The following is a 26,544-nucleotide window of genomic DNA, read 5'->3' as shown; positions in this document are numbered from 1 at the left end:
TTCTCTGCTCAGTGCACCATTACTCCACTGTATCTTTACAAAGCAAATAGTTGTTTGCTGCTATATTAATGTTTAAAATCTCATATACTGTATATAACCATAAACTATTGTACAGTTGTGTGAAAAAGTGAGGACTAGCCAAAATATCCTGACTTTTCAAGAATGTTGCAATCAGGGTCTAAAACTTCCCAATAAAGACAGTGGTACAAGCACACACACACACACACACACACACACACACACACACACACACAGACACACAGGCTTCTTCAAATTCTCTGGGAAAGAGACTTTACAGGACAACAAACACACGCACACACAATCTCACAGACCTTGTTTTCTCTCAATACAGCAGGACCAATACAATTCTGACTAAAGAAGAGAAAATTTTTCATTCAGCTGTATGTTTTTCATTTGATTGAAACTGGTTCAGAGCAAACAGTGAGAGAATAACATGGCTGCTGTAAAGCACCCTAGTGGAAAAAAAAACATTCTGACTCCCCTTTGAATCCCGTGCAGCCTGAACACTAAAGAGAATATGAGCTTTTCTTCTGCGTGTCACTCTATTTGTGCGTGAATGTGTGTATGCTCTTTAGCCACCCACATCTAGTACAGTTTATCATCTAATGTCATGAACTTGACGTGAAATTGCATTTGATGCCTTGCGTGAAGCTATACAGACTGGATGCAGGAGGCAGACAAGGAGGGTGGTTTAGCAGAAGCTATTTCAAGCTCATCAAATTTATTCTGCGTTATACTACAGAGGAAGCTGATCCGACAGGATCGAGACACAGGCAGTGGAGCAGGCGGCAGCCACGAGTGATGTCTCATGAGTGCACATACACAGGTAGCCAGGTACAGGAAGACAAACACACACTGTGATATACTGCCATACAGACAGGCAGACACTGAGACATAATTGCAGAAGCTATTAGACATGATGCTGGTGACTTGGACAGTGCTGTAGCTTACGTTAATGTGCTGTGGAGAAGGTAAAGGAGTCAGTTTGATAACTTTAAATTGCCACACCAAAATTGCTCTCTGTGTGACAGATGAACTACTCTGCTGTCGCCATGGCAAAAATCACATAAAATATCTGTTGATGCCAGAGTCTAGGGTGCTGTTTTATTATTACCTTATAATGGAAAAAGCAGGTGGAGGCTCACTTAATACAAGTCCTTGTGCACAAAGTTACGCCCTTCTGACTCTCCTTGCCATTATCAAGAAATGTTGTGAGTGTGATGAGATCTGCCAAATGGCCAAGGTGATGCCAATATTCTGTGGTGTATTACTCTCAGATTCATTCAGGTTGTTTTTATCCTCACTGTAACACACTTCACAAATTAGTTTAAACTCCTATATGGAAAATTAGCCCAATAATCTCTCTGGGTCTGCTAGTATATGGATGCAAAGTGACTGGTAAAATGCTGCCCGGAGCGTTTTGATTAAGTCGGCTATGCTTTAATTAGGGCAAATCCCACTTACCTCACTGGAGACAAATGGTCTATTACTGTGGGATGAAGTACAAGAGAAGATGCTGAAACGTCCCTTTGTGTTTGATGGCTTTACAATAATTGTAATTAAAGGTAATCAGTTCACTTGTTCTGCATGGAAACGTTTTTTTTTTATGGATTCATTGCTGTGGCATAAAAACAAACAAGAGGCCCATTTTTTTGTTCTTGAGCATTGCCTAAGTTTATTAAGTTCATACTGCATCACAATAGTAACCATCACTCTCTGAATTGCTCGACAATCCTTAACTTTTTGGCTATATATTTCTTTAACTGTAAAGCTCAATCTCTTTGGGAGAGTCTTCCCTTCATTACAAGTAACCCTCTTATATTTTTTGTGTGTGTGTGTCTTACCGGCAGGCTTATTGAACCTGGAGCAGCTCCTCCGGCAGTTCCTCATCTCCAAGGAGACTCTGTCAGTGCGCATGCTTGATGACAGCCAGGACCCGACCCCGCTCTTGAAAGAGATACGAGATGACAAGACTGCCACTATTATAGTGGATGCCAACGCCACCATGTCACATATCATTTTGGAACGGGTTAGTATGGTTCACATAGCTGTGTTACTTATACACTGATAACTTGTCTTTATTCCACGTCCACTGTCTTAGCTTTACGCTGAGAAAAAACTTCCCAAGATCCACATTTATATAATTCTCATACATTTCAAAAGGGAGAAGTAACTTAAAATGCTGATGGCAAGAAGTGTTCAAGACTAAAAGTGGTTTAGTAGTTGTATATGTGGGGAAGAAGAAGTAGTTAGTAAGTTTCCACTTTTGACCTGTAGAGATAGAAGTTGCATTCCCCACACGGCTCAACATATGTTGTGCACAACATATAAAAAGGGAAATATCTTTCATACCGCCGTAATGCGATTGCCGTCTTGAATCGCAAGACGAATTACGAGAATTTATGCACTTTTGGCACTGGGCACAGCTGTTAAAAGACAGGGTTACAGAGCCTAGACTCAAAAACATAGTCCCAAAATAAAAGGCAAATGAATTGAGGCAATCTTATTTAACAAACCTGTTACATCAAATTATATGGATGAAAGCATTAAATCAAGTTGTATTCCAATGATTCATCTTCCATAAGTGAGAATTCTGCACAGTTAAGTGGATTAGTGTGAGTAAGAACAGACTAAATAAAATAAAGGATCCCTTTTGTCTACTTTCTGATACAGTGCATGTTATGGATTAAAACAAGCTGTTCTCTTAGTCAGTGAAGCAAATTAAGTGGACTGATTCATTAATGACCTTCTTATCAATTATTCATCTGTTGGTTTCCTCTCTGAAAAACAATTGTATATACAAATATAACTATCAAAAGGGTGTGAGAAAAACAAGTTTCTGACAACATTATTGAGCACTATTTCTGTCAATAGCATGACACTATGACCTATATGTGTTTTCCCTATTAACAGCACATACCAATAATTAACGTCTCAGAACATTATTAAGACCAGGGACACTTTGACTCCAACATAATGTCGAAGCTTCAACTGATTGGAGACTCATGTTTGTTAAGAGCCTTGATGGCATCAATAAAGGTGATTGTGTGAGCCGAGAAGGCGATGGTGTTTGGCAGCAGCATATGGCCTCTTAGTAATTAATACGCACCTCATTATTTCTAGAAGACGATGGATGGATGGCTAGAGTGGAGGTGACACCAACTGGAGACAGAAGGGGGGTTGGGAGGGAAAGAGAAGGACAAGGAGGGATGCTTCTCTTGCTTTCCACCTCCTCTTCCTCCCCCATTCTCTCCATTAAAGTCTCTTACTGTCACACAGTAGTCTTCAGTCTCAATCTTTCACCTCAATCAAGTGTTGCTGCCATCAGTGGTCATCCAGTCACCATGGCAACCCTGGCAACCCTGGGCCACAGAGCAGCGGGAGCCCGCAGTGGGATGTGTCTCTTTCTCTCTTTGTCTGTTCCCGGTGTCCCTCCGTCTGTCTCTTCAGTTTCAGTGTGGAGTTTCTCGCTCTTTGTTCAACGCCAAAATGTGGAGACACTTTCACTTTGTTACTTCACACCTCCCTTCCCCTGTGGTCTTGTATACCCATCCCTCTATCTCTCACTCTTTTGTCTCCTTTATGTGTCACACTGTCTGTCTCTCTGTCTGTCAAGAGACAATCCTGCAGCCGGGTGGTGGAAAGTTGGCAGTCCCGCCTCTCATGTGGAGTGCCTAGTTGCCAAACATATCAAAGCTGTGCGGCGGCATATTTGCCAGTCTCAGACGATGATAAGAGTGCCCAGCTTGTCCAAAAGGAGAGAATCGTCCTTTGTCATGCAAGACGCTCCCCCCTTATTTGTCTGTTTACATCTTACATCAAACCCTCGTCAGACAAAGGGCTCTCTCTCAGAGGTTTTAGCATTCAGAGGGGTTTAGGTCAGCTGTGTTAGCGTTCTGAATGTAATCTTGTTCAGTCAGGCCTCCACTGTTGTGAGCAGCTGTACAGAACCAGAGTGGGATAGATAGTGAGCCCAGTATATGGTGGCAGTAAAAACGTGTGCACTCTGACCAAATGCTGCAGTAGAACAACAAGGAGATCAAAAAGTGTGAGGAAAAAAAAGGCAAGGAAGCTATTTCCAATGCAGCGAAAAGAGACCAAAAGGATATTTTTCATCAGCTGCTTGTTTTGGTTGTATTGTGTCTTCTGAATGGGATGTGGGCAGCAACCAAAAGGCGATTTAGGTTATAATGTCAGCTTGTGTTAGGTAAGGTATTAAAGGCATAGGTCGCCCAAGGAAAAGTTGCAATGTTTTGAAATATTGCTTGTCACATGGAGGTACTTTTAAAGGCGATAAATCTCAACCACCTTGTGCCATCAGCTAGCTTTACCTGCTGTGTGTAACTCCCGGGCAGGTGCTATACAGCTTCCCTGAAGCATAATAATGACTTTATATAGTCATCATGCTTAAAGTAGTTAATATATATAATAGAGTAATTGCGTGCTCAATATACTCAAATGAGGAAGCTTTATAAATACATCTTGAGAGGTCAATCAGAGTTTAATAATGGAAGTTGTATTTGGATGTTTTTGCTATAATAATTACTTTCTACTCTTTTATTATTTATGCTGCTGCAGAACACTTAAGCTGAATATTCAACAACTGAGTGACACACACGCCTAATGGCACACAAACACCCACACAGATGTAACATATTGTGCAGACGTGACAGCTAAATGTCTGTTATTAAACTCCTTCTGATGATACAGAACCTTAGACGTTAGTGTGGAAGCCATTTATTATGGAAATATGGAAATTTTGGTACATTCAGGTGTGGAAAAAAATACTCTCTGAGTAGCATATCAGAAGGTGCATGAGAGGGTTAACTCATGCTCAGAGAAGAATTCATAAATTTATAAATGAGTGATGAATGATTTAAAAAAACAAGAAAGTTCTTGAAAAAAAGAGGATGTTCTTTCAGACTGTTACAGTGTTCTAACTATATATGTGTCTACTTGATATTTATTGATTTTAATCATTATGTTTATCGCAGCATGATTAAACAGAAGCCTATAGTTCGATGATTTTCTTTTTTGCTAATGACTTAAATGGAAATGAAACTATGAAAAGTTCACCCTGCCCTTCACAACAGCTCCTCACTGTGACTTTGATTTAATCAAATTGTAAGACAGTGTGGAGCAGCATACTAATGCACCTCCAAAATTAATTGCTCCATTGAGAGCCATCGTCAGATAAGAATGTGTCTCGCCTTATCAAGATGTGGATTTGATCTGTCTGCTACAGAGCGGAGCGTCAGTTACACTGAATCACTGACCTCTCAACTTCTCTCCCCAACCCTTTATTCTTGACTCTCTCTCTGCTTCCTGTTTTGTTCTTCCTTCTCTTACGTTTTTCTTCTTCTTTCCCCTCTTGCCCCTCTTGTCTTTTGCTGTGCAGGCATCAGAGCTGGGAATGCTGTCAGTCTACTACACTTACATCTTCACCTCTCTGGTAAGGAAATCGGAGCTACTGTGGGCATTCAGAAGCAATGTAGATTTCACACCTACAGGAGCACATCAGTGCTCTAATACTGTGTCCTGTATTAAAATAGTGCACTTAATTGGTACTCTTCACTTGAATGAATGATTGAATGGATAGAGTAAAGCAGACAGAGGACTTATATCTTCATTATAGCATAGTCGATTTTCTCCCTCACTGCATGTGAGCGCAGATTAGAGACATGCAGAGTGTAGTGGCTGTAGAGGCTCCAATTGCAGCTTGTTTGCCCTCATTGGTTGAAGTGCACTTCTGGACCAAACAAATAAATAATAATGATTATTATAATTGCTACTAGTTCTATCGTTGTTGCCCCTGCAGATTTTTTTATAATAATGATTGTGGAAAGCCTGCCAAGCTCCCATTGAATGACTGATGAAGTCATCGTCTTCAGTCAACATTCATTTCTGTCAGTGAATGAGCAGAGGAGGAGCTCCGCACATCCGTCTTCTTTCTTTCTTTCTTTCTTTATTCTTTATTCTTTTCTGTCTTTCCTGCTACTTGAATGAACTCAACATACATTCTTTGAAATTATTTTGCAGGTGATTTACTCAGTTATGGGTAGTTTGCATGCTGTCCTGCAAACTAAGCTTATATTATATAATGTTTTGTTCTCAATTGCTTCACCTTGTTCAATTAATCAGCGAAAAAAGCATCAAATGCCGTTTTGTTGCAGCTATCATTTGGGGAAATTTTTATCAGTTCTATGTGTCTTTTTAACAATGTATTCCCATAATATATTTTATATTGATTTCATCACATTGCTTTACATATTATGGAGGGCACAGTTGCTTAATGCTACCTTTTATATGTTATGGCTATAGTTAGTTCAACTTAATGTAGCTTTGCAAAGGATGCTTCGTACTGGATGTTGCATTTTGTTTACAATGACAATGTCTTCAAAAGAGGTGACAGAGGCAAATAGTGAAACAGCTGAGAGAGGCAGCTACAGAAAGTGCTGCTTTGCAAAGTTGCTTTCAAAGCAGTTGCAGGCCAACAGCTGAATCATTATGAATGAAATATCTAACAGCCACTTCTTAAATTCTTTATCTCCAGTAGGTATACAGAGAAGTTACCTCTGCAACTTTTGTTAAAGTTGAAAGCGTTTTTATGGACTCTTAAGCTGTCATTTGGTTCAAAGATCCCCTCTAGACATGAATTAGGAGATGTATACATATGCACAGAAAAACAATTTGAATGGGAAAACATCATTCTAGTATCAAACTCTCAACATACATCATTCTGCACAGTGAAGCTCAAACATCTGACTGTAGGATCAAGAAGAGGGGAGTGTTCAAGTCCCTGCTGGGAATAAAAGGGATTGACCCCGAATTTGAGAGTAATGGTGTTTAGGCACATAGGGGCTAAGGGATCTGTGAAAGTTATTGCAAGATCATAGAGATAGTGGCTTGTAGAAAATTTGATGCTATAGTAAACTTACCAGATAGCTTCTCCCTAATGGAAATTAATGAGGTTCGAAACACTTTGCTCTAATAGCGCTGTAAAGATGATTCATATCAAGCTGATTTATGACTCATTAAGAGTGGGCCGCTGCCATCTTCATGTTTTCCTCCACAGCCCTTGACATAGTCACTTCTTCTATTGTAGCTCTCTTCTCCTTTCCTTTAACCCGCCTGTCTTTGCTTCCCTTCGTGTCTACACCTAAATAAGCTCCCTCATCGCTCTCCTCTGGTGTTGCTGTGCAGGTCGGCTAGAGGGCACAGCATAGCACACAGATTCATGGCAGATACTAGATGATGACCCCACATCCTCCCTCCTGCTACTATCGCCACCATTTTCTTAAAATCCAGCCATTGCTCAATGACGGCATCGTTAATAGCTTCGGCTAACATCATTAAAATGGTCAGTGGTGTGCTCCTGGCAGCCTGGGACGTAATGCAGAAGCTGTGAGTGGAAAAATGGACGCGTTGTTGTCTCCTTAGTTGTCTTAGTAAGTGATTCATCCTATTTATTGTGTTTTTTTAATGGTTCTGCTGCTGGTGCATCATGCTCACCACACACAGATATGCATGAATACACCCTGGCACAAAAGAGGATTGGAACTTTCATTATGTACTCTCACGGTTCAGTTCATTGTTCTCCCATTTTCTAAACTCACTGTGATAGTACATCTCTGAAAATGGCAATAATACATTGAATGCTTGGGTCACTTTTTGATCCTCTTATTAAAGTACATTATGCCATTTCATGAGACTGTCCTGTCCAGACAAATGACAGCGTCGGTCATTTGTTCAAAGAGCTTAAAACAACTTAGAACATTCAGTGCCAAAGCAGGACGTAATGTGATGTTCTCATAGCAAAGTAAAGGTATTTTGGACAGGGTGGTGAGTTTTTGACAGACCCAGTTAAAGTGGGTTTCCTTTAACTATAACAGTGATCTTCCCATAACCGTCACCAAGTCGCCAAACCTCCACCGTACCTTAACCACAACTGACTATTTACTAAGCCCCGCCTCTTTACTTACTCTTGCTATGCCTGTCAAGCTTTCATTACATTTTTATATGGTACACGTGGAGTTTACAGTGATAACACGGGCAGATTTATGTTATCTAGCTAGGTCATTAAGCTAACACATGTCCCTGGCAGACACTCATCACTAGTAGTTCTATGTATAAGACATGGAAATACGGAAAGCTTTATTATTGTAGAGCTAGCTAGTTCAACACAGCAATAGTATTATTAGTATATGGAAAAATATAATCTCAGACTGGTATTTTGTAACGTAACCCTGTTTGGCTGCTCATCTTACTAAGATTGGACAAGCAATACTGAGGTTAGAATTATGCTTAACTGTTTGTATTTGCAAACTGTATCTTTCATTTTGACAAAAGAAAAAAGGCTTTAAGAGCTGAGGACCATGTGTTTGGCGTTAGAGCGTAAACTCATCCCAATCTAACTAAAAGCAGGACACAGCCGCTAACATCAGCCTACACTCTGCTATAGTAGCATCCAGGAGTGGCTTCCAGACAGTGTGGGAATACCATGCAGTGTTGTGAACAGTGCTTTTTTAACTTAACTTGGAACCCCACAAAACACTGTAGTGAGAAATGTGCCTCGTTACGTTTGCTAAGTAATGATTTGTTGTTTAGGGGAGATGTTTAGCAAACTGTCAATGGGGAGCCAAAGTGAAAACCTTCTGTTCCAGAGGTAAGAAAACCTCATTAAAAATCCCATTTACATTTGTAACAACACTAAGAACTAAAGATCCAGCCTTGGAACAGAGCTTTTCTCAACAGCATGTTGTGTGGCTCACTTCATATGTTTAGATAAGGAAGGTCGTTTTTTTAAAAAAAAACAATTTAATGTCATTGTTTATTCAATATTTATATTTTTAGTGTTCTTTTGGAAACACCATTTCCCATTAGCCCTATATGTTCGCAGGCAAAGACCTGACAGGACCCAGCGTAAACATCACACCCTGGCAAAAAAAGCTACTCCATGAGCGAGCTGACATGTCGCAATTAGTTCAGACATGACTGTAATAACAGCAGGACAGAGAGGAGGGAATGGTGTAGAGGTTCTAACACTGCAGAGACCATAGGTAGGAAGTGGAAAAATTGACTTAGAGAGGTGAGTTTTATGGAAGTTGAGATGACATAAGTACCTGCGCTGTCACGCTTGTAGTTTTTTCACAAGAGCTGTATAGTTTTATAATGCTGAAAGAGACATTGTATTGAGTGGAAGAGAGGCTAGCCCAGACTTGACGTCATGACTTTGGCTCTGTAACTGCAGTCTATATTTAGCTGCTTAAATATAACCTTAGGGACAGCATATCAGAAAAAGGGTCTTTTTCCATTTTTGGAAAGCTTGAATTAAATCTTTTTTTGAATGCACTGACAAATTATCAGTTTTTTTTTTCATTTAGGACTTGTTCAATTTCATTCTTTAAGGATATGACTTGATTGAAGTAATAATTTTTAAAGAAATCTCAACACCTTTCCTTTGCCTCCAGGCTGAGAGGCCTCTTTTTGGAAGGATGGATTCTTGAGTCACAGACATACAGGAAGCAAGATGGATGATAAAGCTGATTGTACAGTCACTAATCTTTCTATGGGTGTGTGTTGGTTCATGAATGTGTGCATGAATGTGTTCCAGTACAGATATTTTCTTTATCTCAGCGAGCAAATAACATTTCTGAAGTCTATTTAAAGGTTATACGCTTATTACTTATTCCCTCACCTTTTCGCCCCGAAAAAGCTTTTACATTAGGCGACCTGTGACCGGATACATTTACTTCTTCTTAACAGCGTTTTTAATGAACATGATTATTTTTCAAGGAAAGAAAACTGTGGGAAAGTTTGGGAAAAATATGGATTTAAAAATGTCTGTGATGTTCAGAAGAATGCAGATGCATGTGAAATGAGCAACTACATACATGTGTTTATCTTGCTCTCAAAATACAAACGCTTATATTAAAGAAAGGCGGCTATGATTTGATGTAATTGCTTGATGTGTTTTCTCAGTGTGGTGTATGTAGGAGCCAGTGATCTTCTGTAAGATGATTGTTTGTGCTTTGAGTCAGTTTGACTTCATTAAGCTCCACAGACTTTCTGCATGGAGCCAGCTTTCCATTGCCATGGAAATTAAACTGTTTTTCAGGTAGCAACCTGTTTTTAATGATAGCAACCACAAGGTTTCCCTTCAGTACTATTTCTTCTTTTTCTACAGCAGTTCAGTGTGTAAAGGAGCTATATGTAAGAACTGGAAACCTGTCAAATTCATACTTCAAACAAATTGGGGGCATTGTATCACCAGAAAGTTGGGGATTACACCCCTACTGTAAGAAACAGGGAATGCTCAGTGCCTACCATAGGTCCTTCTTTCATTCAACAAATTGCTAACTTGCAAACACATTAACGTACAATTAGCAACCTTTATAAGCTATTGCTAAATAGCGGACATTCAGACACAGTCTAGAAGACAAGTTGTAAGATCATCTCTACTCAACGGCAAGAGCTATTTTTGTCACTTCAATCTTTAGCGTTGGATGTGATTTCTTGCCCTCGGGGCAGCACTGCTTCTTAATTCTTTGGTGTTGGACTGAGAGCAGATTGGATGCAGTGACTCACTATCACCTCTTGAGGTACAAAGTGGTATAACAAGACAAGGCTGGCCAGGGCACGCTGGTTAGCATGCTAACAGTAGACATCTGTGCAACACAACAGCGTACATAGACGTCTTTGACGTAACGGTTATTTCTTTACATTTTGTTCATCATGTTACTTTTGAACTATAATTCTTACATATTGCTCCCTTAACTATATCCTTTTGTACTTTAAATTATTTCTGTTATTCTATAATTCTAATGTCTAATCTCTCTCTCTTTCGTATATATATTTAAAGAGAGAGAGACATTGTGAAAAAAAAGAGGGGGAGACAGGGCACATAAAGCTCAGAGGTGCAAGTATGTACTCTTCACTCTGCTGTGATTAGGAACATTTTTAGAGATTTATATGCCAGTGTCACAAAGATCACAGCTTATCATGTTTTCTTTGCTTATATAAAACTAAATTCTGGTGTCTTTAATTTATTTTCCTCCCACAGCCACTCATTAACTAAAATAGATACAGAATTGGTACCAACATACAGATTATTTATTGTTAGATCTTGTCCATAGAACTGTTACTTGTGTCAATTTAAATATGCCTTGTGTGGGCCGGAGGCTTGACCTTCTGATGGTATCTAATTAAACTTCTATAGGTAATAAAAGTTTTGAGGTTCAAATTAGAGTCACTGACCATCTAAAACTATGTGTCTTGGGTGGGAACACTCACATTTCTGATCAAAAGTGCATCTAATCCATCTAAATTGCTGTCAAGAGTTTTCAGTTTGGCTATGGTTATAATTACACGATAGAACAAGTGAAAGTTAACCGGAGGGTTTGCAGTCTTGCGTTAATTTAGGGAAAAGTAGATGCTGTGATTAATGCTGATTAGGATCAACTTCTCCTAGTCTGCATGATATGGTGGCTAAACTGACCTCACAACCTTGCCCGTGAGTGTTTTGGAGAGGGAATGAATGATTAATACTTTCAAAATGTCAAATGTCCTTCCAGAAGAAACAAAACATTAGTTACTGAGGTCAGTCACTGCATATAGTCACCTTCCATTCACTCAAAATAATGCTACAAAATGGCTTTATGTACTTTGTATGCTAGTGTTACTTTATCACGTTACAACAGGCAGTGATAAAACTATATGCCAATCGGACCGCCACGATGTAAAAATTGTGATAACATCAGACTGATCATTGAGTTGGACCTTTTGTGAATAGTTTGATCTCTAGATCCACTAATATGGTTGCTTGCATTTATTTCTTTGTTGAAATATAGGCTGTATCTCTCTTTTTGTTCCCATTTTTGGGTTGAGTGTGACAATGAATTATGTGAAAAAGCACATTATTGCCACTGTGTTGAAATTCCATTCATTCTGATTAAAACAACTGTGCTATCTTCCGAGAGGGATTTTCTAAAATTAAAATATATTATAAACACAGTGACATGTCATGGTTCGCTCTCTTTTGCCCACTTCTCCGGAAGAAAAATAAATAAGATTTTTAAATCGATAGTCTGGATCTAATTAAAGCACTTTCACAAAAGATTATAAACACTTGAGACAGATGAAAAAAAAACCTCTTTGATTCACAAATGATGACAGGCAATTGTTTTAAGTTTCTTTCATGCTTCAGGAACAGTTTAGAAGATCAAACAAACATAGTGTTATATTAATAACACATCAGAATTACACACAGTGTACCGTTTGAAATCATTTCTGAAGAAGCTGTAAGTGTTAATCAATCATGCAGCATTATTAAAAGTGATGATAAATTCATGGGTTTCTTCAGAGGGACATGTAAGATTAATTCTGTATGCATTAACATAATATAACATACTTGAGATTCACTTATGAAAACAAAAGTAATTACGAGTGTTGTATGACTGCATTGCTAGTCGTAATCTGAATTCATGGCTATGAAATTCCACAATTACCCTCATAATTTTTTAAGGCTCACAAACATTAATTCATCTTATATACTCCATCCTTTCTGCATCTGCTCTCTTCTCCCTCACCATCTCTCCCTTCTTCCCTCTGTTGTCTCCCTCTATTTTTTTCCCCTCCTTCTGTCTCCATCCTCTGCTGACACTTTATCTCTGGTCCTGACGTCCCTGACTAACGATCTGCCAGACTGCTCCCCTGCCTAATCTGTTTCCCCTGAATCATCTCAAGACGCTCATCAACGTCCTCACGCAGCTACCTGTCTCGAGTCAGGGTTTTTTGTCATGCCCACTTATGGATTTGACTGCTTTCAGTCTTCATTTTGGTTCTGTTGGTTTATTCTGTTCTGTGTTGGTGTTATTAATCTGATGTGAGAAACCAGTGAGAGAAGAAGAGGTTTGAGATTCTCCTTTTCTCACATCACAACCAGACATTATTTCACTGCTTTCGAGTGAACGTGGTCTGAATTTTCAAACTGTGTATTGTACATATGTAGCTTTGCATTGTCTCTTTCATCCACCCTCTAATTTATACATGTTGTGTGTGTTGTGTATGTGTTTGCGTTTGTTACTAATATATGGCAGCAGTCCATTTATTACTAAGGTCTCTATGGAGAAGATTAATGTGAAAGAACGACCATTCATTGACCATCATTAGAGCTAATGATCTTCAGTAGACGTTGCCTGGGGTGAACTGAGACCATTTTTTTTGTTGTTTGTGCATTGCTTCATTAAAAGCCATATGGTTCAGATAGTTGTACCTAGCAACAATCTCTGAAACATGCTTCATGTGTTCCTAGCTACATAAATTCTGCTCTGTGATTTCTGAGGCACCATTCCTAGGTGATGTACTGTTTAATCTCGAGACAACTATTCCCTTTCGTTGAGGTTGCTGATCAGAATTAGACATGCAGGTGAAAAAGGAGCACACAGACATCGCTCAGATTGTATCAAACACAGATTCTTTTATTCCATGTGATAAAACTCTCAGCGCTGGTCTATTTTCTTCTCTCCCATTAAGTCCACTTAATGCCAGCCGTTAACATCCTGGGCTTTAATTGTGAGATCTAATAGAAATCTTGGCCCTTGGGTAACAGAGAATAAAGAGATTGAAACAAAAACATGCTTCATGGAAGAGCAGGGAAACCGAACAGCTCCTCTGGGCTTTTACAGCTTCTCTCTGTTAACTTTGTTTTTTGGGAATGTGAGCAGCCGACATAACGCAGCTTCCTCAGCCTTCACTCAATGTAACACTCACACGAGAGCCATGCACACGCATATGCTCGTCTGATGGATGCGTGCAATCAAAACAAACAGGGGCACACACACACACACACTCACACAGGCACACACACGTTTGCCCGACACACCCCGCTCCATGGCTTCCATCTAAGTGATTTGTATCCCGCGATCCAAGCTACTCGGCACGATTGAATAAATCACATCAGGTTGGCAGTGACTCATCATATGTTGACGGGATGCCTAATGTCATTTGAAGGTTAGGTGGGCACGGGATTGGGCCTAGTAGCGCTTTGTGATGTCATTCTGAGTCTTGATGAAAGTGTACACACACACACATACACGCATCCACACAACACAGTTAAAAACACGCTTTTACACCACACACTGCCGGCTGACATATTATCCCTCTTTGAAAAGCGGGGGCCATCAGTGCAACCCCCCCCCCCCACACACACACACACACACACACACACACACACACACCCCTTCCCCTTGTTTGTTTTGTTCTTCATGTTCCATTTCCCCTCCACACACCCGTGATCCCTCTTGTCACTGCAGTCATTGTCATGCATCCGTGCCTGAAGAGCTGCCAGCACTTCCTGACTGTCACACACACACACACACACACACACACACACACACACACATGAATGATAAAACTCAAATAAATAAACTCATGAACACGCTCACCCACACGACACCTCGTCCCTCCCACCCACACATACATACAGTTGTAACATCTTGGCCTGCTTATCTGCCTGCCTTTCTGTTTTCTTCCCGGAAATAAGCTGTGTATTTTTTTTTTCTTTTGGAGTCATAAACCAGAAGAAATTGTGATACAAAAACAGGGTGCATACTGTACTCACATTTCAACACAGTGAGTCCTAATGCAAACACACATGCACACGAAACACATTAATTTAAGCTCATCTTTCTTTTTCCGCCCTCTTTCTTTTTCTCAATTCATATTAGTTAGAGCTGATTGGCAGGTTTATATAAAAGGCTGATGAGGGGAGTTAGGTTTTACTTCTGAAGCATGGCTGATGCTGTTATTCACTAGTTAATCCCTATTCTTTCACAGACACTGCCGTGCACCCCGCCATTTGTTCTTGGCCAGTTGGGGTTCCGGGCTCGACATGCTCCATGCTTCTAATTATTCCTCCCAACACTGTCAAATGATAAAATGCTTTATAATTGATTGTGCCACTGAAGAACAGATGAAATGTACTCCTGCCTCCCCAACCTGCACAAATATAGTTTCCAAAATCTTCTCTGTGGCTCTTATTCCAATTATTTCCTTCTTTCACAAATTCTGAGGAGGCTGCTTTGTCCTCTGTCACTCGGTGCTTATAAAGATAGTTGCTGTCTGCCCTTGTCCTTGTCATTTCACCTCTTCCTTACTGCTGTTTTTTTCTTTATATTGCAAAAACCTGCATCCTGCATGCCGCCTCTCTCTCTTTATTTCTCTCTGGGTGTGTCTGGCATTGATAGCAATATTGTCTAGGTGATACAGAATTCAATTTCACAAGTTTATTGTTCTGGTAAAATTTCTTGTCCCGTATCTGTGAATGTGAATGAATGAAGGGACCATCCCTTTTTTTAAAAAAAAAACACTTCACATCAACCTCACCCTCTGCACTGTGGTACAGAAGATTTATAAATCCCAAAAAAAGTCTTGTCAGTCAAACTGCTTTAGAGGGCAGCCACTGTGACTGTGAAAATGATTGGGATTTAATTAATTCCCCTCCACGGCTTATGTAAAGTTCATATTTCCCTGTTTAGACACAGAGTTTGAGAATCAATCAACTGAGTAATAGAAAAGGTAATAGGCTACGTGGACGGTGACAACAGAGAGTTGCATCCAGCCAGAATATAAACTATGTCATTATTATGTCACAACAAGTGTGTTTCCCCAAATAATGTCTCCTTGCTGCTCATTTGTAATGCAAAGATGCCAACTTCCTTCGCTAAGAATTACATTTATCGTGTTGGTGATGTAGAGAGCAGTATAAATACTTGCCATAAACGCAGCTAGTCCCCAGGTAGAAGTACAAATTATCTCAGGCTGTAAATTGATGTATTCTCACTATACACCTTTGTCTGATTTAGCCATTTCAAAGTACTTTCAAAACCAACTCCAGTTACAGCAGGTTAAAGGAAACTTTTGCACTGTTATCATCTCAACTATTATTAGGTTTTGACTGATAGTTGAGTGTCTGATCATGTAGAATAGCAATTTGGTTGCCATGGTAATGGATTACGCCATAGATCTGACGTTTAGCACACATAGCTTTGTGCATAGGCTAAGCTGCAACTCCGTGAGAACCATAAATCCAACTTTACAGTGGGAAGAGGTCAGGGCCTTCCTGGTGGCCTGCTTGGATAAGGTGTGCATCCTTTCTCCTCGTAACTGAAGCATTTGTTTTTGTTCAGCCTCTGGTGCTGACCCGGTGCTTCACCTGGCAAGTTTGTTTATCCATACAAAAGACACACAGTATACTGTATCTCTGGATTGAATGTTCATCTACAAGGTCCATTTCCTTGAAGTCATCACTCACTGGTGAACCAACATGTCAAAACAGCAGTAACCTTTATTAGATTCCCCTGGGACCTTACTTTCCACGCATAAGTCAGAATCTCTGCACTTCCATCTGACATATACAGATTAAAGTGCAAAAGCTGCTGTTTTTTTCCATATTGGCATCGTGTGGTACCACGGGAGATGATTTTGCATGCGATTACCATGTGATCTTGCAGTTTACATGTGTTAAAGGAGCTTGAAAACAAAGCTCTACTGACACTTCCAATCAGTTCATTATGCTTGATATCAGATTGCACAGACGATTAATAATCTGAGTCTCATTCATGTCTTAATCATTTATTTTTATGCAAATAAGCAGCTATGCCTTACGTAATGACTTACAATTATCATCAATTATGATCCATTATTGCTGGTTTTGTAGGGTGCAGCGGGGCCAGCCATGTAGACATCTTTTTCATCATTGATTGTCTGATATTAGAGTCTCAGCAACTCTATTCTAAGGCTGTAGTTTTCACTCAAAGCAAATTAATGTAAACTGTTTGATGAGTGGTTACTTTAATTATTTTTAAAAAAGGTCCATGCAGAATACTTTGGTCACCCACCTCACAAAATGGTAAATGTCGCTTTTAAGTCTTGCGCTCTGACTTTGCCATTTTCTCACACAAAGAGAAAAGAATGACAAACGCATTGACATGCATATCAGTATTCATGAAGGGCATTCATTAATCATTCATGGCTAATTTGGAGGGTTAACAGGTTGGGACGTGAGGTCTGTTCATGTTCAAAAAATTATATATTGATCAGGATTCATGAAGAGAACCTATGTGATAGAAAGCATTCTGATTTTTTAATGAGCTCTTAATGGAAACCAAAGCCAGCCTACAAAGAGGAAAGTGAATTTTAAAAAATGTTGAGCATATTTTGACTTCTGATAGTGGAGATTGTGGAGTCTGTGTGAGAGACTACCAACAACATGGCATGAATATGTGAGTCAGGCCTCTTGCCTTATCACCCTAAACATAACTTTCCAAGGAAATGAAAACACACTCTGAGAAGGCTTGTTTACCATAAAATTATAAGACTTGGAAGTTCCCCTGTCTCTTTTTATCTTTACAGATTAGCCAGACGGCGGCTGAATGTTTGTGTAAATGAAAGTAAACCATTTAGTGTAGTGTCCCACCTCTCAGACTCACACCTTTGTATGTGTGAGGAGTTCTGGCGTATTGATTACTCTGTGTCAGCCCTATTACCACCAGCTCTCCCTCTGAGCCCAATGTCTGGATGACTCAGTGTTGACAATTGTATTACAGCCTATTATCTTCCAAATCCCAGGGCTTGAGTCACAGCTTACTGTAGGGTCTTCTTTGGAAAGTTGAAATTGCTTGCTGACTTCATACCTGACTTCCTTTCTGTGCTCTACAACTTTCTTTACCTCCATCATGCCACAATCCCATGTCCACTGTCCTTCCTTTACCTACTCCATTTCATCCTGTTCCACGTCCTTTCCTCATCTCTGTACTCTCGCCTACTTTCTTTTCAATTCTTTCTTCTTCCTGCCTTTTTTTCCCCTCCTCCCCATTCACCGATCTTAAACCTGCCACGTATTGTATAATAAACTAGTAACTTGCCAAGACAAGATCATGTTAAGAATCATCTTTCTTTTCACACCACTTCATGTGAAAATACCTTTCATGTATGCTTTGTTAAGCATGCTTTTATTAAGTGGGAATTTCTCATTCCTTGTCTCTCATTTTCTATGCTTCTAAAATAGCAGCTTCTCTGTGGATTGCAAGGATAAAATGAAGTCACTTTTTTATTCAGCTGTGAGCATTTTTTATACATTTATAATAATAATAATCTCTATTGACCACAAATCTGTAAAATTTTCCATTTTCACATTTCACAGGTTGGTTAAAAACCCTTATAGTAGATCACAATACATATAATAATAAATACCACAACATGCACAGTACAGACAATAATGGACATAGTTCCAGTGTCCAAGTTATTTCATTAGGTAAGAAAGACTTTTTGTACATGTTCTTGGTTACTGCAGTGGTTCTGTAGCATCCTCCCAAGGGCAGTTTTATGATTAAAAAAAAAAGGGATAAACAGGATCAGACACAATTTATCACGCCTGTTGTTTCACCTGTGTATTATATATATACCACCCAGTTGTTTCAGCTCTTTCCCAATAATTTGACTGGCCATGTTTGTAATTCTGGACAGTGTATTTTTGTCCTTAGCCCCCAGTTGCCCATACACTGTACACCTAAAAGTGAAAACACAAGACTTATGTAAACAGTCTCTACTGTGTTCTCGTTTATATATATATATATATATATATATATATATATATATATATATATATAATGCACTTTGTGTTGGCTGTAAAAGCCCAGTTCTAAAAGGTTCCTAAATATTTCAACTCCCTTTCTCCTCCTTTTCAGCTGTAAATGAGCACCAGAACGCCCATGTGGCTATTGGTCATGTGTTTTTAAATCCACATGTGACTTGTGCCAGTGATTTTGTGTTCTAACACATTTAGTACCGACCACAAAGTCATTAGTGATATTTGGAGCAAATATCATGTCCAGCTCTTTGCAGTTTTAATCAGCCTGATGGAGCTTTTATTTTGATGAACTGTTATTGTATTCTGATTGAAATCCAGAGAGGAAGTTCGATATGCGATCAAGCTGAGCCGATTGCTGAGCTGATTGTGTCAGGATTAGTGGGGGGCTATGAAACAAATTATTTGCTTCTATGCAATTTGTCTTTGACGTCCTGTCATACAATGAGGTCAGTTATTAAGTCGGAATAGTTTAATTAGGTCATTAAGAATCTTTGGACACTGAGACATCATTTAACTTTCCATTAGGTTAATGAAGACCACTTCTAAGGTGAAGTTTTTCTGTGTAACTTAATTGATCGGTATTGCTATCACAACATTGTGAGTGTGATTTCCCAAACCTGATGGCTTTAATTTCTTCTTTTTTTTTGAGCTGTGTATAATGCCAGTGTATACTGTATGCTTAACAGCTTTCATTCCCATCACAATGCAGAACACCCTGCTGATCCAATTAAATTGGATGCAGAATTGGCCACATTTTTTGACTGAGCTGTGTAGCACAAAGAATTTATAAGAAAACACTCACAACACATGCATTCCCTCCCAAACAAAATGGGGGAAATGAAGACAAAAAGAAAAGCTCACTGATACAATTAACCAAATAAATCAAAAGCATTTGAAGATATCCTGCATTAAAGCCTGCAAATACTGTGTTATAGTGACGAAGATGGAAAAAAATAATCTGAATGAGGCAGCAAAATCTCCCTCCCTGTCTGATACAAAAGACCACAGCGAGCCCCTGTCACTGTCAATTCACCAGCTACAGAGCTGAGCCAGCAATGCTCGAATCACCTCAGCTAGTCAGCATAGATTAAATGTGGTTTGAGTTTGTTTTGATCACGGAGCACGAAATCCTGTGAGATGCTTTCCCTTTGCATCTCTCTCACACCAAAATCCTTACTACCTCAAAGTGTGCTATTAAATTATAGCAAATAGCAAGAAACAAATCTCAACATGACTGTTAGAAGCAATACGTGACCATACACACCACATACAGACATTTCCTGTATATACAGTAGTGTATTCTCCTCCTGCTGAGGCCTTTCACAGAGGGTACGTCCAGTCTCAAAGCTGAGAGGTTACTTGGTCTTGATGAGAAACACTCAGGTGATCGATGTGAAACACTCAGGGCTTCACTGAGATGAACAGAGTTTAGATGGAGTCTCATCTCCATTATCTGCTCCTTCTCCCTCTGTATTTTTTTTTTCTGCCTCAGTATTTCAGCCACCCACTCCTCCACCCCACTGCAGACTCTACAGCCTTAGAGGTCCAAGAACCATTTTGTGCTTCCATACACAATAATCTGCTCTGTGGATGCAAAGCTTTTCAATTAAAAGAAACATTCATAAGTAATATGAAGAAATTTTTTGACTTTGAAGGCTTTTTTTCTTCAAATTTTCATTTGCTTTTTGTGCTTTCAGCTGTTATGTTCCTCTCTTAAATTCTACTGGGATTTGAATGAATAGCTTACTGGAAAAGATAGACTGTTTCAGATTCCAAACATATGCCAGTGTCTGCAATATTCATGGTGTTTTGGCCTCCACCAGCCTAAGAATTATTCTGGGCATAAGGTCTCTGCCTCACAAATAGGCTGTTACTGTTGCAGGTCAGATGTAATTCTATGAATAATGGAATAAAATTGGTTATTTGTTTCCAACACTCTCCAGGAATGCTGCCAGATTGTTTTGATGTATGCGGCTATTAAATGCTTTCAAACACAGCTAATGTATCAACCCCAGTGTGCTGCACTAAGATAAATAGTATGTTAATTTCATGGTCACCTCTCAGAGAATTAAACCAGCTGGCCACTGGGAATGATGTAAGTGACACGTTATTGACCAACGCAAGAGGGATGACTTGGGTGCAATCCATGCACATACAGTACAGTGAAGCATCCAGACAGCACAACCAGTGAGACACTGGAGGAGCTACAATTAAATTGTCCAGTTTTTTCTGTAAATCATTTATCCAATTTTGCTATTACATCCCAGGTTCATAACAAGTCTGTAGGTATGACATTTGGTTAGCCTCCCTCTCTCCTCCTCCTCTCCTCCCATCCCACACTCACATCGTAATTAAGAGGCTGCAGGAGGCTTTAGAGCTCAGCCTGAATTTACGCAATTGACACAAGCATGAAATGACTTATTGCCAAAAACACTGCATGAACATTGCAGCTATTAGTCAGTGTGCCACTAGACGTGGATTTCATTACAGAGTGAAGACTAGACTGGGGCCTAAAGGTGTTATACCTATCCCCAGTATAACAGGAGGGCTGTTATATTAATTAGTACTTAATCATTAGTGAAGTCAATATGCAATTTACAGAAATGTGACTCAATCATAATGTACTGGAGTCCATCTGTTCTTTCACAGCACTGCAACGCTAGATCAAGAAGTAAGATATTTTTATTTCTTTTTCAAATTGTCAATAATGATTATCATGACTGATTGCTCAATCTTTATCTGGGGCACATTTTAATAATATCCCAAGTAAATACCACATGACTATGTCTTCTTCAAAGCTGTACTAATCAACTTTTTTATATTAACAATGGATCAAATGACTACATAATGATGTAATGTGAAAGGGATCACAAATAATTATCACCCAACTCGGCAGTTGCCCTCGAAAAGAAAGATAAGAAAGAAAAATACAAAGCTTTTTTACATCTCTCAGCTCTTTCGGTTTTATGACTCGCAACTTTACTGTTTGGTTCGGTCTCACCATGCTATCATCAGCCCTCCTTCCAGAAGCAGCAAATCCTCTGATGGAACCACAGTACATTTAGCAACTAAAAATCCACAGTAGACATGTCCCTCAGGAGTTAGTGGAGGGCAAAACAGCTAGACTAGAACCAGAAGAAGAAAATTTGACTTATATTCATGAGGTGGATACAAACATGACTCCAAGTGAATTCTAATTTTGCTCCTTATCTGCCGGATTTGTAAAAGGCAATTGTTCGCAAAGATATTCAGCACAACAACTTAAGGTGAGGATATGTCAGTGTTGTGTTTACTGCTTTGTCAAAAGTGGCCAAAAATCAAGCAATGCTGCTTAAACTGTGCTTCTGCGTATGATACTTATTTGCAAAAAAACAAATTATATTTATTTGTGCGACAGTCCTTAATACCCCTTTAATTTATGTAAAAATTATGCCCATGAGTCATTGAATGTGCAACTTGAATTCATTGTTCTGACTCATTTGACATTATTGCAGCGTTCTTTTACACAACCATTGACCGGTGGGAAAATTAATTTTAATGCCACAGTAACAAAGTTCTTCAAAAAGACAAAATGTTCAGATGACTCAAACTTATTGAAATACTGAGACTTTTCATTTTCACAATATGAAAGAAGGGACTGTATGAAGCAGCACAGCATACATACATATTACAAAACTCCCACTACTGTCTAACTTACATTTGAAAAGGTTATATATCCACAAGAACATGTCTGGTAGATATAGATAGAGTTTCAGTTACAGGATGTTGTAACATGTAGCAGAGATGTGGCCTGATTCAGTGGACGTCCTTGGAGCCTAGAGAATCACTATAATCTCAGCATCTCTATCCTATTTAGGGAGATGAGATCAGTGGACAAAGAGAAGAGCCAAAAGAGGCTGGCTGATCTAAAGAGGGTTTTGCTTCATTTTGGATATCCTGTTTAGGATGGTGGATTTATAGAGGCTTACACCACTGCAAAGAAATGTGTCTGTGTATGTGAGTGTGGATGGGTAAGGGGTGTGTAGTGGGTGGAGGGGTTGGGTTCATGACAGGGTATCCCACTATCAGCACTATCGGTCCTCCCAAGATCTCATTATTCACTGCTCAAGCTGACTACATCATAACAAACACCAAGTGGTCAAACATTTGGGCATGCATGCACGTGTAAAAGGTCCATTATGTGAAAAGTAAAATAAATCACTGAAAGCTACAGGATAAAAATCCATATGAAATGATAAAAGAGACATTGTGAGAATAAAAAAAGGAGATAGAAATAAAGAATATATAAGACAGAGACTTCCAGATTGTGAGGTTGTCAAAGGGGCAAGAATTGAAGAGGTGAAGCAACAGTTTTTGGATGGTTGGCTCGAGTCCTGGCTACTGATTGATCTCCAGGTGACAGCCGGTGTCGGGGGCCCTCGGCCAGGCTGTCATTCCCTCTCGCTCTCCCACCCTCCCACCCCCTCTCATCTCATCGCTCTGTCGCTCTCTCTTTCTCCCACACTGCTTTTTAAACTCGCAGTTGTGCCAACTAATCTCTCACCTTCTTCTCTCTCCATTGATTCAGCTTCTAGCTCTTTCTCTCTCTCTGTCCTCCTCATCGTCATTCTGCTCCTCCACCCTTTTCACCCCTTCAATGGCGACAGTTGGTTTCTCCATCGCTCTGTTCTACCCTCCAACAACTCCTTTTGGTCCCCCACTGTTGGGAACCAACTGTCCTCTACCAGGCAATATCCATTCCACACCACCTATTTAGTATGCAAGAGAGCATAATTGCTCATGTGGAGGGATTTAGTCTGTGTTTGTGTCCAACCGTGTGTGTGTCGGTGTCTGTGCCCTGAAAGCCTATGAACGCAGCATTAGTTTTCTTCAGACATAGCCTAGGGATATTTTGGTGACCTTGGTCTTCAGTGAGTATGGGTATGTGCTGCTCAATTATAGGGATTTCATTTTCCTGTGTATGGGTGTGCACATGCACTCTCTAGCTTGTGTTCGTGCTTGTGCTCACGTGCGTATGCACATGCGTACGTACAGGCACCCTTGAGGGGCATGCGTAATGATAGGCTCGTTTGCACAGCTCTGCCTCTAATGATCTATTAAAGTACACTTAGCCAGTAATTATATGGCCAGTCCCAAAAGGCTTATGAGGCCCCACAAGGGATAACTAAAGATGCAAGAAGACTATAGAAAAGCCAATGTTTTTTATCTAATGCACCAGAATCAATGATATCATGGCCTTAAGTTTGTGCTTTAGGTTTATGATAAATAAATAAAGGATATCAAATTAGAACATTCTCCCGATGTGATCACATAGTAGGTTCAAAATAAGATAGAGATTAAGAGTTCCTCAAGCTTTGCTGAGGAACTCTTAATATCACCCTTCTAGAATTCTTTTTCTTAAAAAGCGTCTGAAGTAAAACACAAAATCAAGAGAGCCTGGCTATCAGTTTCACTGGATTACTGTATGTTTTTCAAAATCAGTAATAGTTCTAAAGAACAGACGGCCTCTTCTCTAACAAGATCATTATCCTAGTCATTAACAAGAATTGTCTACTAAAGTTCAAGAGCAGCTAGCAGCCCCTCAGTTCTTTTTCTGCCTCAAATAAAGTTAAAAAGATTCTCTTTGTACTCTTTCTCTTTGCAAAAAAACTGCATTCTCACACATTTTGTCATCTTTGTGGTTTAAAAGTATTGTTATAACCTGTTGTTTTTTACAGCATGAGACAGTTTTTGTCTGGGAAATGCAGAGTCCATAAGCACAAATATCATTCTTGTCTGTTGTTTATAACTGTCTTACACATATCTTCCTACCTTTCCACTCCCTTTGCAGCTCCCTAACCCTCCCTATCAGCTCTCTCGTGATGTCCTAGTAGCTCATCTCGAGCCCTGTGTCGACCTTCACCACACTTACCTGGAATATATTTGTTACCAGAGCTTGTTTTTTGAACATGCAGGAGAGGTGCCTTGTTGAACGCTGTAGCATAGCTAAATATGTGGGATTTCCAGGTTACTGAGAGGTTGGCACAGGGGATAATAGGCCTCCTACTCAAAGTCAATATCCACTGCTTCCTCCTGCCCTTGCTCTCTTCTGCTCCGAGTCTGCATCAGTGCACTGGTGTCTTCACACTGGAGTGACTCATGCTCGGTCTCCTCTTGGTCTGAGAGCTTTTTCCACCTACCTGCTTATCAGTTATTTAATTCACTGACCTGTTCACTCTTTTTGTCTGAGCGTCCATTATCTGATTTGCCTAATCCCCTCTCATCCATTTTCGCCTTACAGATGAAAAAGGAATTTTTTTTTGTCTTTAATTTTCTGTTGTGACATAGCCGTGACTTAGGCTTTGTAAGCTTTGATATCTCCGGGAGCCAGTCAAGATGTCCCTTTGGTTGACTAAAATATGTGCTTAATATGTGTCTAATCCTTAAAGCTGGTACCACATGAGGTGGGTTCCTGCATGGCTAAAGGAAGTGTAGAAAGTTTGCAGCTTTTATTGTTTTCAGTTGAAATATAATTGTTTTCCCACCAACGCTGTATTATATACTCCTCACTTCTTTTCTACTTGTCTTTCCAACCTGTTGACCGTTGTAACACTTATACATGGACATATGCATGGTCCCATTTGTTGTCCCTGTTCTCTGCTCTGCCTACTCCTTCCGTCTCGTTCCTTTCACACCCGGCCTTTTTATTTTCTACCTCAGTCTCCCTTCTACCACTCACGATTCCCTCCAACCCCTCTTATCTTCAGAGTCCCTGGCCTTGGTGACAGACAGACAGGTACTGGGCTTGGTCAGGCTGTCATAAGTTGGATGGCACAACAGGCTGCCAGGCGAAGGCTGCCACCTGAGGGGGTACTAGGTTCTGACACCTCTATTAACCTTCAGGAGATGTCCATCCCCCGTCACACCCCCGCCTCCTCTCCTTCCTGCTCTTCCTCATCTCTATCTCCGCCTGTCCCCTGTCTGCTGTACCCCAGGCGGAGAAAAACCTGCTTGTCCCCAGAGCAAAAGAGCCAAATAACAAATACCTGTATTTTCGTCTCTTCCCAACCTGGAGCATTTCAATATGCCATGGATTTCTATCTCACTTTCTCAATTATCCAGTCTGTCTCAGGCTCTTTCTGTCTTTCTCTAGTTCCAGCCCTTAGTACTGCGATCCAGTATTCATACAATGGCCTGTATGTCAAGATATACATATGGCCAGTGGCAAAATGCATGATTTTGTGCAGTGATGCATAGTTAAACGGTGGGACAAATTGCTGCAGCTTTCTCATGTCAATTAACTGGAATAATGGAAGTTAATGAAAACCAAATGAGACAGATTAAATCAGATGTAAACATGTTTTATTAACACATGCCCTTTTTATCTTGACAATAATCCAAATATTATTTGGTTTTATTTAAAACCGATAATAGTAGATCATGACAGAATCTGACAGCCCACATGTTAGTCAGCTGCATTCACCCAATAATCTATTTATGTCTTTCTCTCTCATTTTTGCCCTGCAGGAATTCTCTTTACTCCGACTGGACGATGTGGTGGACCAACGAGTGAACATCGTCGGTTTTTCAGTCTTCAACAAAACTCATCCTTTCTTCCAGGATTTTGTGCTCAGTCTCAACCGCTCCTGGCAAGAGAACTGTGATCACGCACCCTTCGCTGGCACTCCAGTTAGTAGACACAACCACACACGATCTCACACACACAGAAAAGATCAGGGTTACCAATCTAGGAATTATAGATTAACCCTTTTTATTTATTCCCCTTACCAAGCCCAAACAGGTCCTTCTAAAGCATTACTTTTCCAGTTATACGGCTGTATCTCAAGCTGACCAACTAAAACACTGAAGTCACTTAGACACAAAAATGCCTCTGA

The 26,544-nt window shown here is 39.9% G+C and overlaps 1 protein-coding gene across 2 annotated transcripts in view; it reads left to right on the top strand.

Moving 5' to 3' along the window:
• The window catches only part of grik4 (glutamate receptor, ionotropic, kainate 4), a 275,167-nt gene that overhangs the window by 194,493 nt on the left and 54,130 nt on the right, over positions 1–26,544 (top strand). For both annotated transcript variants that reach the window (XM_051397871.1, XM_051397870.1), the window contains exons 7-9: positions 1,872–2,050; positions 5,420–5,473; positions 26,177–26,338. In XM_051397871.1, coding sequence (XP_051253831.1) covers positions 1,872–2,050; positions 5,420–5,473; positions 26,177–26,338 — 395 coding nt within the window. The remainder of the gene's footprint in view (positions 1–1,871; positions 2,051–5,419; positions 5,474–26,176; positions 26,339–26,544) is intronic.

Source organism: Dicentrarchus labrax, unplaced genomic scaffold (assembly GCF_905237075.1).
Source record: "Dicentrarchus labrax unplaced genomic scaffold, dlabrax2021, whole genome shotgun sequence".
Taxonomy (NCBI): Eukaryota; Metazoa; Chordata; class Actinopteri; family Moronidae; genus Dicentrarchus; species Dicentrarchus labrax.
This window is presented reverse-complemented; position numbering and strand designations above follow the sequence as displayed.